At 40.1% G+C, this 14,377-nt stretch overlaps 2 protein-coding genes and 1 pseudogene across 4 annotated transcripts in view; all 3 read right to left on the bottom strand.

The window, feature by feature from the left end:
* Window positions 1–99: 99 nt before the first annotated feature.
* LOC137940210 (serine carboxypeptidase-like 26) lies at window positions 100–2,649 on the bottom strand. The gene is made up of 9 exons (XM_068785149.1): window positions 2,253–2,649; window positions 2,046–2,153; window positions 1,836–1,931; window positions 1,383–1,475; window positions 1,190–1,278; window positions 735–1,114; window positions 546–638; window positions 318–426; window positions 100–237 (listed from the first exon to the last, which is right to left on the bottom strand). The coding sequence occupies exons 1-9, from the start codon at window positions 2,647–2,649 to the stop codon at window positions 100–102; spliced, it is 1,503 nt and encodes a 500-aa protein (XP_068641250.1).
* Window positions 2,650–3,188: 539 nt separating this feature from the next.
* LOC137940967 (uroporphyrinogen-III synthase, chloroplastic-like) overlaps window positions 3,189–14,377 on the bottom strand; it is a 30,266-nt gene continuing 19,077 nt past the window's right edge. The window contains exons 2-10 of one of the 3 annotated variants that reach the window (XM_068786106.1): window positions 12,697–12,787; window positions 12,480–12,546; window positions 10,720–10,838; window positions 5,662–5,757; window positions 5,232–5,287; window positions 4,329–4,414; window positions 3,930–4,064; window positions 3,745–3,796; window positions 3,189–3,593 (exon numbers count right to left, since the gene is read on the bottom strand). In XM_068786106.1, the coding sequence (XP_068642207.1) occupies window positions 3,573–3,593; window positions 3,745–3,796; window positions 3,930–4,064; window positions 4,329–4,414; window positions 5,232–5,287; window positions 5,662–5,757; window positions 10,720–10,838; window positions 12,480–12,546; window positions 12,697–12,787 (723 nt within the window). In that variant the 3' untranslated portion in view covers window positions 3,189–3,572. Of the gene's footprint in view, window positions 3,627–3,744; window positions 3,797–3,929; window positions 4,065–4,328; window positions 4,415–5,231; window positions 5,288–5,661; window positions 5,758–10,719; window positions 10,839–12,479; window positions 12,547–12,696; window positions 12,788–14,377 lie in introns of all 3 variants that reach the window. The other 2 variants (XM_068786108.1, XM_068786107.1) reach the window with 2 other exon arrangements.
* On the bottom strand, window positions 9,253–10,302 carry LOC137940064 (small ribosomal subunit protein eS1-like; annotated as a pseudogene).

Genomic DNA, 14,377 nt, shown 5'->3' with positions numbered 1-14,377 from the left:
CAACAGGCCCTACTGAAAATGAGATGTCTTCAAAGCTCTCCCTCGTATTTATTCGCTTGGGCCAGTACTTCATCGCTTATGGATTTCAAAGAGCCGCCATTAAACTGGATCCCTCATTGCAAGAAAGTATTTGAGAAGAACGCGGGCCCGACGAGGTTGGTAGAATGGAACTTCGTGCCCTGCTCCACGGATTGTAGCCAACGTCAATCCTTCGTACACCACTCTGTATCCTCCCACCTGAAACAGAAACAATTTATTAGCGCCAATTCCCAATTTAATAAAACGTAAAACTTCCATGAATTTAGTATGGCCATCACCTCGCCAGTTGCATCAGACCAAGGCTTCCATGGATTCAGCACAGACAGGTTCATTGCTCGAACAGAGTATCGAGTTGCAGTCACTGGAACGACGGCGTCAACATCGCCGCTGCTTGCAGATTGCAAATAGAGAATTAACTCTGAACGATTTTAATATACTATAGTGGTGTATAAGCCATGTTTCGCAGAAAAACCCCAACATTTCCTGCATTGTGCGAGAATAAATACCTGTAAAGGAGAATACGGACACCAGCAGAGATCAGCCTTCTGTATATCGGAAACATGGTCGACGGCCGATCTGCCCAGCTTCTGATTATATGACTGTAATTACATGGGTTTTTCTTCTTTAATTTCTAAACCTTTTCTTGTAAACCTATTAACATTAGTTACTGTAGAGCGAAGTAGTAAAACAAAGACCTGCAGAATGCCCAAGGATAGGGAAGACCCGTCTGATTGGCATGTAGAGCATGCTGGACTTGTGGAAGATTCAGATACTCGTGGACGTATTCTGTAACGCAGGGATCCTTCCAAGTTGGTTTCCTGTTCTTTGATCGACTAGACGATGAAGTCGAACAGATGGGAGCGTAGATATTGTAGTAATCGATCTGTCCGACTTCTCTTTGGAGTTGTTCGCTGAAGCTCAAGCATCTTTTGATAGATTCCCTTTCGTCTGATCCCTTAAGAGCGCAGTGTTCTATCAGTCCTTGATGCGTCTGGTCTGAAATCAGTGCATGACTCCACAGATAGTCGTATATTCCGATCCGATCCGTTTCCAAATTCATTATCCCATTTCCGATCTGCGTATTACAGAAAAGACAATATCTTGGAAAAATAAAAAAACTTGAAAGGATTTTGAGAGAAGTAAGTGTTACCATGAGCGCCTTGAGATTAATGATCGGAACTGATTTTTGTTTTTTGTTTGCCTGGACGATGATGTCTACTACCTCAGGTATGTAGAAACCTGAAAGAGAATAAACAGATCAATAACATAACGTAGTGCGAACCTCTCCTGTATATCCTCAGGAAGGTTATTGATTCAGGTTTTCCATGAAGCAACCAAGCTACCAGCATAGCTTTCCCCCGCTATGAAGAAAGGTCTTCTCTTGTAGTGCGGAAATCTATTGAACCAGTTGACAAGGAAGGTATACGAGTCATGGGCTGTAATAAAAAATATTGAACCAAGTTAAAGAAGATGAAGGAGAGCAATTTAAAGGTAATTATATATCATCACATGTCTGCAGTCATCAAATGGCCAGATTAGACAAGTAATTTAATTAAGTGTTGTAATTAACCAATTCATTAGATTATTCCCAGATTATTCGATTTGATAGGCCGATGATTCATCTGGACCCAACGAAAGTGTGGTCCTTGTTTAAGGATAACTCGCATGCATCAAGAAAGTCAAACAATTAAACCTTGATTAGACTATAATTATCGAAAAAAAGGAGTCTTATCAAGCTGAAGTAGAACAGGAAAGTGATATAATAATGACTTAAAATGGAGGGGAAAGGAGAAAACCAGTCCTGTTGTCCCCAGATAGGTAATAGTCCTCGGATCTGTTAGAGTAGGAGAAACCAACACCAGCAGGAGATTCCAGAAACAAAACATTTGCTTCTGAAATGAAACACAGAAGAAGATCATAATCATAAAATGTCTACTCGAACATAAAATATAAAAGATGAAAATGGTCAAATAGAACGAAGAAAAAAACTACAACCAGGTAACCACCTCTGTTCCATGAATGACGCCTCCAATACAGAGATTTCCCATCTGAATTGACACCAAAGGGTCCAATCTCTGTCATTGCACCAAAACCCAAAGAAGAACAACCAGGCCCTGTAAAAACAGCCATTAAAAGACTTTAACAGTACTCTATTAGGCTTTTCTGTATTCTCAGAACTTCACAAAAAGTACTATTAATTCTTCATCTCTGACCTCCATTGAGCCAAAGCAGCAGAGGTTTCTCTGATGGCTTCATCGCCGCCTCGGCAAAGTAGTAGAAGAGATGTCTTCCTGTTGATTCATCAACAGTCACACAGCCTGCGTACTGCTTGAATTTTATACCAGAAGGCTGACCGGGAAGTCCGTCTGGTATCAAATCCAGACTCATATCTCCCTCAATGGGTCTCCCAGAAGTTATCTGGAAGGGTAAATCCGTCCTCCATTTTTCCGTAAAACAGTCAGCATTCTCTGATTTCACCCTCCCCGTCCTCAGCAGTGCTTGTAGTCCCTGAGCTTGATCGGCTCTCCAGCTGCGGCTGGACGGAACAATCGCCAGAACAAGAGAAAGAAAGAGAAGACATTTTGTAAGAAAAGCCGAAAGTTCATCCATGGATGACCTCATTAAGGTGAAGGAAGCTGAAAGAGGGAGAAGGATATTGCATATCGCACAGGTTGCTTCTACTGGTGCGGCTGGTGCATGCGTCTCACGTAGATACACTCAACTCAGTCATAATTTACGATTCTTGCCATCTCAAGTGACAAACGTCGCAGTGGGTGGCTCTGGTCTGAACGATGGCTTCTCTACCAACCTACAACGCAAAAAAGACAATTGTTACGAGTCCAAAGAGAGAAATTTAGAGTTTTCGAAGCTGGGATTCTGTTTGGAACCTAAAAAAATTCTATCTATGTATATCTTTCATATCCCATGTATTTCCAGGTGTGTACGTAAGCTCTAATGTATGCCCAGCGTCTACTGCAAGAATTTGCTGAAAGAACTTTCTTACCAAACAATTTAGCGGGTCCCAGTGCGACAAGAAATTCTCATTTCAGCGTTCTCACTCCTACCTGATACCACCCACACCTTTTCCTCTGTTTAATCACATGCTCCAAAGAAGAGATCTATCTTAATCTAAGATACCTCCATTAAACTCTTCCATAAAACCGATAACAGCTCATTCGACTGGAACTGAGACAATAATCTCACTGTTATTCCAAACTTCACATGCAAAAAATCTTACAGTGGTTGCAGAAGATGCAAGTTTCAGCTTCGCCATGAATTCTTTTGTACAAAAAGTTGGATTCTATTATACAGTGGCAAAGCTAAAAGAAAAAGAAGTACATCAACGATTGTTTCCCGTGCTAGGTCTCCTTGACGACCTGGCAAATAGCATTGGCAGCCCATGGAGCTTAAAGGGGATATAGCCATCACATCCTCCATTCTCAAACCAATAGTCTTTGCATGGGTCCGTCAGCATTTAGGAGCTTCAGATTTTCATTTTTGCTCAAACACCATTTTCATATTTACAGCTGCCCTCAGTGCCAGGTTTCCAGTTCCTGCACCCGTGTTGTCTATCAGCAAACCCATGCCTGGTGCAGGAAAGAAAATGGCAGAAAAAGAAAGAAGAATTATCGAAGAGAAAAAAGGACAATTGCAGTGGCTATGAAATTATATCACAGTGCCTTATCAACCGGATCTTACTCAGACCTTTAGTTGTTCTTCATGTACTCTAAGAGCTTCGAGGATGCTCTCAACCCACCTGCAATACAAAATGATAAGCTATTATAAAATTTATATAATTTCAGTGTAATCCTTCCTCAATCGGTCTTAAGTAGGAGGCCTAAATCTTGCTAATGCGTCCTAAGGTACAAGTCAATAAGAATAAAGAATACCCTTCAAGGCCTGGTTTTTCTGGATAATATACATTTCCTAATCCCAGTCGTTTTGCAGCCGAGGCAGTTGTCTCACCAATGCAAGCAACGGAATGGTTCCACTTTTCTGGCTCTGAAATAAGCTTAACCCAAGCACTGGACAAATCAGGATCAGATGAAGTCAGTCTTGGAACCAAATATAACTGAATGTATGCAGTTACACAAGTTCACTTTTTAAGGCAAGCTTTTGAAACCATTAGGCAAATTACATCCCTGTTACCCCAACCAAATAGATCGTTGAAACAAAAGCTAACCTCAAAGATTCAGTTGCTCAGAGGAAATTGTTTTCAGACAATTATCGAAATACTAAACAATGAAAAACAACATAAAAACATAAACTTAAATGAACTAATAGCTGACCGAACTGCAGAAGGTGACGCTACCGCCACAACTGGAGCTGACAGTGCTCGAGTCAAAATTGCCTGCTCAATGTTATTGACAGGTACCTACACATTGGGGAAAATCTAAGACAAATATTTTCTTTGAAGTTTATGAAAGGTCAAGCAATTATATTTCCTCTATAAGAGTGTCAGACCATATGTACAAGCCAAGATTATATAATACTAGTCTATACAAGGAAAATTTACCTAATATGCATAAGAGCCTTTTTTCTTTTTTCTTTTTTTTGAACACTACACCCATTTTCCCAGTGAGATTGGAACTCTAGACTACACCCATTTCCCCAGTGAGACTGGAACTCTAGACTACACACAAGAAATTCTCACATGGCCAATGAACCAGATGCCCAATCCACGGCTCTCATATTTTGCAAAACAGAGTATTTTTTTTTTTTTTTTTTGAGAAAGTAAAAACAGAATACTATTAATAGAAACATATTTAGGTTCACTCCAAAACAAGGTTACAAAACAACCGAAGGAATCCTTGTTAGTAAGAAGTACCTAAAACAAAGACATTGTATATCTTCCTGAGCAGATCCTTGGCAATTAGGAAGAACAAGTACTGTACAGAAAACTCTCTCATTGAGTGGCGTACGCCCCTCAGATAATGCCATCTTACCAAAAACAACTGCAGAAAGAGCTTATCTTGACCATAATATTGTTGGCTATGATTGATAAAGATCATACTTACAATGCCTTAACTAAACAAAATTACAGCGAGTACATACATAGGTGATACAAAAATATTATCAGTATAGATACATGTGAACAATCAGTAAAATATCAAAAGCTTTTCTGTAGAATAGTTTTAATTCATGATACAAGTAATCAAAATTGGACAAGAAAGAAAGAGTTCAGAGTTTACAGTTGAGTAGGTATTCAGCCTTGTGACCTCAAATCCACGCACTGACAGGCCCTCCTCTGTTGTTTCAGACCATACATTTCAGCCCAAGGAAAAGTAAACCAGTCCAACAGAAGGTATTCATAACTAAATGCTCGCACAAGCTTATAGAAAGTGATGACCCTCTTGAATTATTAAAAAACTCAAGGCCAAGCATGACTTGTAGTATCTTGATAAACCTAAAAGCAGGGGAGTCCACAGCTTTAAACCAGCTGTATGGAGAATTTAGAGCAAAAGTAGATTCCTTCAAATTAATGGTAAGGATTTACAATAAAGTGCACTGCTCATCTATAATCTGCCTACAGCTAGGGCCTAAAATCTCTCTCCCAACATACAGAAAATAAAAATAAAAAATACAAAATGTATAATGACATCAAGCAGAAAGAAAACATACCAATCTCATTGCTAGCCTTCACAGAAGCAGGATAAAGAACAGTATAAATTCTATCTTCATGTTTCGGAAGCTCTGAAGCTAAGACCTTGCCTGTAGCTGGAAATTATGAAAATAATTTTATCAAATAAAGTTTTATTCTCTTATCTATATCAATGTAATGCATTCACCAAGATAATGTGTATCTACTTTTTAAAAATTAATGACTACCAGTATTACTTCGTTAAAATCAAAATACGGTCAGACAAATATTACTCACCACAGGAATATTAGAACTTTGTCAGAGTAAACAACAAGAATAGATAATATGGGAGTCAAATGGAAGTGAGAGTATAATAAAATTGACTCCTATAAGCAATTTTGCACACAATAAGAAATGATAGGAACCTTTAGCACTAAGGGTCAAATGGAGGGGACAGAACAGATGGGAAAAATCTTTACACCTGCCAATGGGACAACAAATGTCAAATGTTTTTTGCTGTCCCAAACCATAAGTTTCTCACACTATATCCACAGTTTGCCTAAGCAGACATCTACTTAAAGCATCATCTATTTGAAAGCAGTAGCATGCAGCACAGTGATGCTCAAAATCTTTATCCAATAAGACAATCCCTACAACAAAATATTGCTGTTAGCAGGAATAATCCACAGATTCACATCAAGATAAATCCTGCAGTTATTAGCTGAAAAAAGGCTTCCAAAACTTCAACTATTCATTTTGGAATGGACTTAGACCCAACTTGAACATGTTATTAGAGTAGGATGTCTGTTTTATTGGGCCTAAGTCATACTTTATTTAGTGTATATCCCCTTTGTGTTGTCCATGTCTCATGCCCTTTGTCTGTTTGTGAAGACCTGGACCTGAGGAGAATGTTAGTAAGATTAACCCCAGATAGGGTAATGTCAGGAAAAGTCATGTGGTCATTACTTGGGAAAAGGTTTCTTAACTTAGCTAGTCCTTCTGGGATAGACCTTGACCCAACTTTAACAATTGTGAAGAGATTTGCCCAATCTTCCATAGTAGACCAACTCTAGCATGTGATTACAATAATGAAGGCAATGAAGTTCAGACAAACCCACTAAAGTCACTCTAAAAAAATGAAAAGATTCCCTAAGAATTTAAGAGCCTATGATGGATAGAAAAGAGAAAAAATTCCACATTAGTTTATTCATACAAGCATTCTCAGGACCTACAGAAATGAGCTTTCACCAGGATTAAAACATCATCCATCCATTCCTTTTTATTCTACAGGAGAATGCATGCGTTTTCCCTGGATTAGTTTGAAAATGAGACTAGTTGCCTTTGGCTGAAGGGCTTACACCGCTTCCTGTCATCTCTCCTCCCCTGATAAGAGTCAAAGTTGTGCTCCCTTTGCATAACTTGACAGGATAGGTAGATCTGGCAGCATGCTACCCCAGGTCTTTAGGAGCAAGGACACCAGCAGATCAAAGATAAAGCTTTAGTCTTAAGCCATATATGATCAATTCTATTCATCTCACAAAAGCAACAGACAGTGATACAGCACTAGAGCCACTTTGCCCCGATAAGTCGTCTTTTTTTTTTTTTTTTTTTTTTTTTTTGAGAGAAAGAATTAGCACGCCCTAAGGCAAACTGCTACATAGAAGTGGAGAGAGGGCCTCTTATAATGAGGACTTGGAAGGAAACCCCCTCTCTAGCAGAGAAGATAGCAACGCAATTTGCTGATCTCAAAACATGAATCCAAGTAAATAAATTATCAGCAAGGTCAGGAGCCTCCAAAAAGCAGTCCTCAGAGACACCATGGAGGAGGGGGACTTCTCAAGGCACCAGCTAACCTCCACCAGTGAATCACCCTCAACAATGAGACAGTCATGGAGCTTCACTTTGAAAATCCTCAAGCCAAGAACTAAGGCCAAGAGCTCAGTAATAGTTAAATCAGTAAAGTCAAGAGGATCAGAAAAAGGCAAGGAGAGTAGCACCATCATTATTTCTGAAGAAGACACCAACACCAGATGGGCTGGGAAAGCTAAGAGAACTGTCATCTAAATTTAGCTTGACAAAACCAGGCTCAGCAGGAATCCATTGCCGCAGGGGAAAGGGCTTCGGAAGAGATAACTTGCCAACCTGCTCCCAAAATGTCCTTCAAATGACTACCATCAAACTACTCGAATTCCTTGAGGGTGCACAAACATGAGAAAATGCCTGTTTTGAATGTGATGCGAGGTGGCAACCAGGGAAGAAGATCACCCTTGGAAGTGCAACTAGTTTCTCTCAAGCGAAATCACCCAAGGCACGAAAGCAAGACAAGCCTTAAGTATGAGCTTGCCAACTTTAGGCAGGGTGAGACCAAAGCACTGCACCAGGATATCAGAAAAGGAAGCAAGGATACAGAAATTGAGACCAAAAGGTCAAAAAGACCTGACCAGATTCTCCAAGTGATAGAGCAGCTAAGCAGAAGATGATCAATGGTCTTGTCTTGAATGCCGCAAAGCCTACAAGAAGCATTAGTGATCAAGCTGCCTCTCTACAAGACATATCTAAAGTGAGAATTTTGCCTTTCAGGGTGCTGTAGACAAAGAATTTGGAATTGGGTGACAGAGAGATTCCAAGCGAAGCTGGAACAGTGCCTACTAGCAGGGAGACCACCAGTAATGAGCCTAAAGCAAGAAGAAACAGTGAATCCACCGTTCGGCTCAGGAGTCCAGACAAGAAGGTTGTCCATGGTCTATGTAAGATATAGTTTGGTGATTGTTAAGCCCTCTCCCAAAGTCAAGGTTCCAGGCCCACAAACCAGGGAAGTGCCAACACAGAAATCTGATTTTCAACCAAGGCAGAAAAGATCTGGGTACAGGTGTTTGAGGGCAGTCCTACCCATCCAAACATCATACCAGAATTTCACAGTATCCCCATGCCCAACAAAGAAACTAAAAGCAGGGGTGACTTGGGAGAAGAGCTTAAAGAAGACACGCCAAAGGGGAGAGAACCTGGAGGACACCTCGCCGAACGACCATCCAGTCTCACCAAAATAAGAGTTTTTTTTTAAATGGGATTTAGCCATCACAAAGCGTCTCTAGATAGCCTCCTTGTTGGTGTTAATTTTCCAACACCATTTGGCAAGAAGTACCTGATTCATACTCCCAATTGGCTTGATTCCAAGAACCCTATCTTTTTTATGCTTGCAAACATCAGACTAGTTGATGTGATCATGCTTAAACCTGATCTCAGAGCAGCACTAGAGAAAATTCCTCATCAATTTTAGGATTCTCGCGGCCAAACTTGCAGGACAATATGCCACTGACCCAGGGGTTGATAAGGGTGAGACATCAAGATTCAGACAGCAGTCTCCCTTTTCCAAGTGTTTAGGCGAGACTCAATTCTTTCCTGAGGATTTCCCCCCAAGATTTAGTAAATAGATAGAGTCTTTAAATTTATTTGTGAACTTTTTTTTAAGGAATAGAATAATCAAGCTAGAACAGCTCTGTTTCTAATCCTGAGTTGGCACCAAGAATCCAAATAATAAAGATTTCACTCTACTGAATTAACAAAAAGATCAATCAGAGGCCTGAATAAGTACCTAGAATTCAACCAGAAAAGGTAAAGCTTATTGTAACTAACTACCGAAACTGACGGAATATAGCAGACATGGCCTCATTTAAGATTAAACTGAAATAAAAATGTCTATGCTCAAATAACTTCCGTTTCCCTTCAACTGCAGACTCTTAAGCTGGCCTGTCCAACTTCAATGTAACATTCACCATGGGCCTCTATAAGCTTCTCAAGGTGAAGGGCTTTCAAGATCTTGACTTTCCAAATAAACACACTTTAGAGAGAATAGATACTTGAGGATGGTTTCTCAATCTTTTCCGATGACCTCAGGAATGAGCATCTGCACCAATTCCTTAAGACAAGAGGAAGTGGTTTGGTTGATCATTATTGCCCTCATCTTTTGGCCAACCTGCCTGAGCTGGCTGGATTGAGGATAATGAGTATGTTCGACCTGATAAGGTTGTTTCTAAGTGAAACCAATGCAAAACATCCGGTGGGTGTAACTCTCAGTTGTCTTCACATCAACAAAGGTTTCAATCAAGATCTGCACACTTGCGAATTAAGGATCTAAGCTTATCCATGGTGAAATTCATGCCCCAAAAGTTTGTGAGCAAGTTTCTTCCTTGAACAACCTCAGCACAAAGTTAGATCTTTCTGTAAGCATGGTCCTCATCATTCTAAAGGTCAGCTAAGCAACACTCAAACACACAACACTTAAGACTTTTATACCCAATCTTTAAGAGTCAGTCTACAAGAGTTCTACCCATAGTTCACGTGTTGAAGATGGATGGCACCTCATATCATACCTTTCTTCGCAGAAGCAACAACAGCCTTCTTCAAAACCAGAAAATTACGACGAGATGTTTCATTGAAAGAGAGACCTTCCACTATTTTTTAGATAAAGGTCCAAGGCTTCCAAGAGGAAATTATACTTCGATAATGTTTTTCAATTTTTTAGCGGCTCTCCAGACTGAGTAAGCATGGTCCTCATCATTCTAAAGGTCAGCTAAGCAACACTCAAACACACAACACTTAAGACTTTTAGACCCAATCTTTAAGAGTCAGTCTACAAGAGTTCTACCCATAGTTCACGTGTTGAAGATGGATGGCACCTTCATATCATACCTTTCTTCGCAGAAGCAACAACAACCTTCTTCAAAACCAGAAAATTACGACGAGATGTTTCATTGAAAGAGAGACCTTCCACTATTTTTTAGATAAAGGTCCAAGGCTTCCAAGAGGAAAGCATACTTCGATAATGTTTTTCAATTTTTTAGCGGCTATCCAGACTGAAACCTTCTTCATGCAAGAGAATTCTTGGAAATTAGGTGAATAAAGAAATTGAATATACAGAAAGAAAATCCTCCAAAACCACTTTACTTCTTAGTTATTTCTTGCACTTCCAGTATAATACAAACCCTGTAGAAATCATATACAAAATGACAGGAAACCACAATGCAGATAGTACAACATTAAAGTCAAGTGTACCATACCTCGAGTATAATCACAAATAACTTCAGAAGATGGCAATGTACCTTTTGATGGATAAAAAGCAATTTGGAGAGACCTCTGATGAGATTGCACTACTTTCTCAAAGACACTCGCAGTACCAGCTCCAACAACACCAAGACAAACCTCTGGAGTTCCAGCAGCCCTGGATAAAAAATGTATGTCAATTCTATTACCCTATATCTCATAATAGAATCTAAAATAAATGTTTCCAAACTAGAAGATTGGGTCAATTCACTGTTATCTGCTCTAATTTCTTGTCCTAGATTTTCTCAAATGTGCCACATGAGGGCTAAGTATGGAAGATAGGGCTGCAGTTTTGCAACGGTATAGCCTCCAGAATACAATAGTAGGCTACCAATTTCCTACTGTTATACTGTAACTAATGGTTTGACCCGAAAATCTTTTTTTTTTTTTTTTTTTTTTGAAATAGTTGACCCAAATATCTATTATCCATCTATGCGAACTTAAGGTAAATAAGGAACAGGTTTAATTTCTCCTTCAGAGTTACTCAATTTTTTAATTCCAACATTCAGTGCAATGGTCAGATCAAGAGGCAGAGAAGTCCTTTCCACTTTCTCTGGCACCTTGAGATCGGCAGATTGCACTGTTGCTGGGCTTTTGGTGTCGTTTGAGGTTTGGAGGTTTCCAAGAACAAGTTCCAAGGCCCTGTTATTGTAGAAGGTGAATCCTTGGTGGTTACTAGCAGGTGCATCAGAAAAATGGAACTCTTTTGGAGACTTTCGTCCTCTTTCTTTGAAGCTATTTACCCAGCTGAGAATATTGTTGTTCCTGGAATCATGTTCTGAGGTCAGCCAATTATATGGCAGATTCTCTTACTAAGATGTGATTGCCCACCAATCTCTCATTATTCGGGACCCCTCCGTTAGACTGTTTCCTGCTTGCCTTAGGGCTTTAATGAGTGGCACCATTTCTCAAATAAAAAGCATTCAGCATAGTGTAGTTTTTCTTCCATCTCCAAGTTGGCCTAGATGTGCAGGCTGTCCAATGCTACCAGATTTTGGAGGTCAGAAATTGTGGTTTTACAGCTAAATCCAAATTAATGGGCATAGCATCTAAAAAGAGTTGCTAGACAAATTCCAGTGGTGCCAGAGCTTTAGCAAGTTATTTGTTAGTTACTTCTCAAAGTTTTTTAAAAAGGGTGTCCAACACATGAAGTCTCATACCTGCTGGTCCCAAACAAAACTCATAAGCCCCAAAACAGCTCCAGCCACTAAAGTTGCCCAAAGAAGTCTTATAAAAAAATTAAAAAAAAAAAAAAAAAAAAACCTAAAAATTGTATCTAAAGCATGAAAGAATCATCTAAAAATTTGTGAATGGCACCCTTCATCCCAATAAGAACTCTATCCTTCCGGAGTCTCAAGCCACCTAAAGCCATAAATAAAAGTCAATTTAAGGAAATTATTGATTTAAAAGAGATCAAAGCCACCAAATGGCGGCACACTTATTTTATGATGATTTGGCTTCTTCGAAGACATTCCAAGTCACACTACCGAATGAATCCTTAATATGAGAAATTATCCGCTCAGCAAGCTTTTAATCTAAAAGATCAACCAGTGGACACTTCATTCAAGAGCTGTCAGACCACCAACTATGTTTTGTTTTGTTTTTTTAATACTGTTCACACATGTGTGCCTAAATACTTCATACACTCATAATAACAGAACTTAAACCTCAAAGAATACCAACAGAGGTTCAACCCCACCACTTTGGATTCGAAATTACTGAATTAGGCACAAGAAAGTCAAAGAAAGAATGCACTTACTTCCAAGCCTCAAGGAACACAGATCCTGCTTCAGGAGAAGTTATAACAACCCAATCAAACGAATTATCTGCAACAATGGAAGGTATGAATGACATTGATTTTAATCCAATTTAGACTTACAAAATGTCCTAGTTTGGAGTGAGATCAAAAACCTAAAGAAAATCTAAATCAACTTGTGGAAAAAAAAAAAAAAGTTCAAAATGGCAACTGAAATCACCACCACTTAATACAGTAGAAAGCCTCTCCATGTCAGGCCCTTTAGTATGCTCAACAAGAGGAACCTCCAAACAAGGAACACCATGGACAGCCTGTAAAATCAGTCATGTTAGTGGCAAACTATAACTATATTTGGGACATGCTATCAACATTATCTGAATTAAGCATTTCCAAAATAATTTGATGAAATCTCAAAGATAACACCTGAAATGCAATATTTCGTTAAAAAAAGAGCTCAAGCTAAAGGAGTGTCTTAACCTTAAAAAATATGCTCAAGAAATAGACCTCCGACTTATTTCTCTGAGTTTACCAAGATCCAACGGCATATTGGGTCTGAGAAGGTACCTCAAAGATGCTTTGAACATGGCTACTTAAAAAGAAATTTCAACTGATTTTACTTACACAGGTTTTTTTTTTTTTGAGAAAGCATATATTTGCTATTTAAAAAAAGGATTTTATGATTTCCCAACATACATCAATTACACATTGTGCACAAACATAAATCCTTATTTTTTTATCCCCAAGGAAAATGCCTAATTGGACACAATAGATGGAAAGGTCATTGTTGTATGATCAAAGTGCAAGCCCAAAGTAAGAATGTGTCCCGACAGGGATGACGTTGGCCCCTGCATCTGCGACGGCCAATGCAACCATCACGGCCATCGCCAACGCCTGCCCTCTATCTCCCGACGACGACGCTTCCGTCAGACTCCTGCACGGTGACCACTCGCCTATCAAGGAACTACGTCACCTGAAGACTTCGGACAACAGAAAGGATGGCTCTCTAAAGACAATGAGAGCAACTGTTTCGACTGGCACCCCATGCCCAGAAGAATATGGCAACTAGCTTGAGGATTGTACCATCGTTTCAAAGCGTCAAAGACCAATCAACAAGATGGCGCGCTTTCATTTTGCTTTCGGAAAGACGTCTTTCTTTCTGGTGAAGCTCCATCGAACCTCCGACAATGTTATCCGCATTGTCTCGTCCAACAGCACAAAGAAATCTTTCATCAGCATTTCGACGATGGCGATAAGTTCTTTCTGTCAACTGTTTTCTTGGGCTACCTCCAAAATGGAAACTCCTAATAAGTCACGGGAACTCTGGACTGGTTGCTATACTTTCAACGCCTCTGTGACAACCTTCCATGGCTAGCGAGAATGTAAGATCGTACAATACCGTGGCGATCTTATCATGACATGTATCTATGTTTCGAAGATGACTAGCACCGCTTTCAGTTGGAAGACTTTCCACGGTTGCCTAACCAGCCTCTCCGCTTCTCCTTCCTGGATGCTGGCCAACCCCCCAACTCCACAGCAAACTCCAGCCTTCCCACCACTCCTGCAAACTCCAAATCTCGCCCCATCTTCCCCTCCGGCCCCTCAAACAGCGCAAACGAACCCCCAACCTTCACCTCCACCCCCACTAATCCTCCACTGACTTTCCCAGAGTTCACTGCGCCTCAACCAAACTTCACGATCACCCTTCCTTCAAGTTTTCTTCTACACGGCCGCTTTGCACTCCTATGAACCATCATCGTCACCTCAAATCCCGAAACCAATAAGCACGCCATAACCACCTGGCTTACCTCTCAACTCCACCTAAATTACATGCCACGCATATCGCACCTGGAGTCGCACTGCTAGCTCGTCCACCTCAGCTCAAACGCCAACAAGTCCTCTGC

The sequence above is a fragment of the Aristolochia californica genome, unplaced genomic scaffold (genome assembly GCF_029961685.1).
Source record: "Aristolochia californica isolate CCGP_79_NKW_82.1479 unplaced genomic scaffold, dmAriCali1.0.hap1 SCAF_9, whole genome shotgun sequence".
Taxonomy (NCBI): Eukaryota; Viridiplantae; Streptophyta; class Magnoliopsida; order Piperales; family Aristolochiaceae; genus Aristolochia; species Aristolochia californica.
The sequence above is the reverse complement of the archived record's forward strand: the minus strand, read 5'-3'. Positions and strand labels throughout refer to the sequence as shown.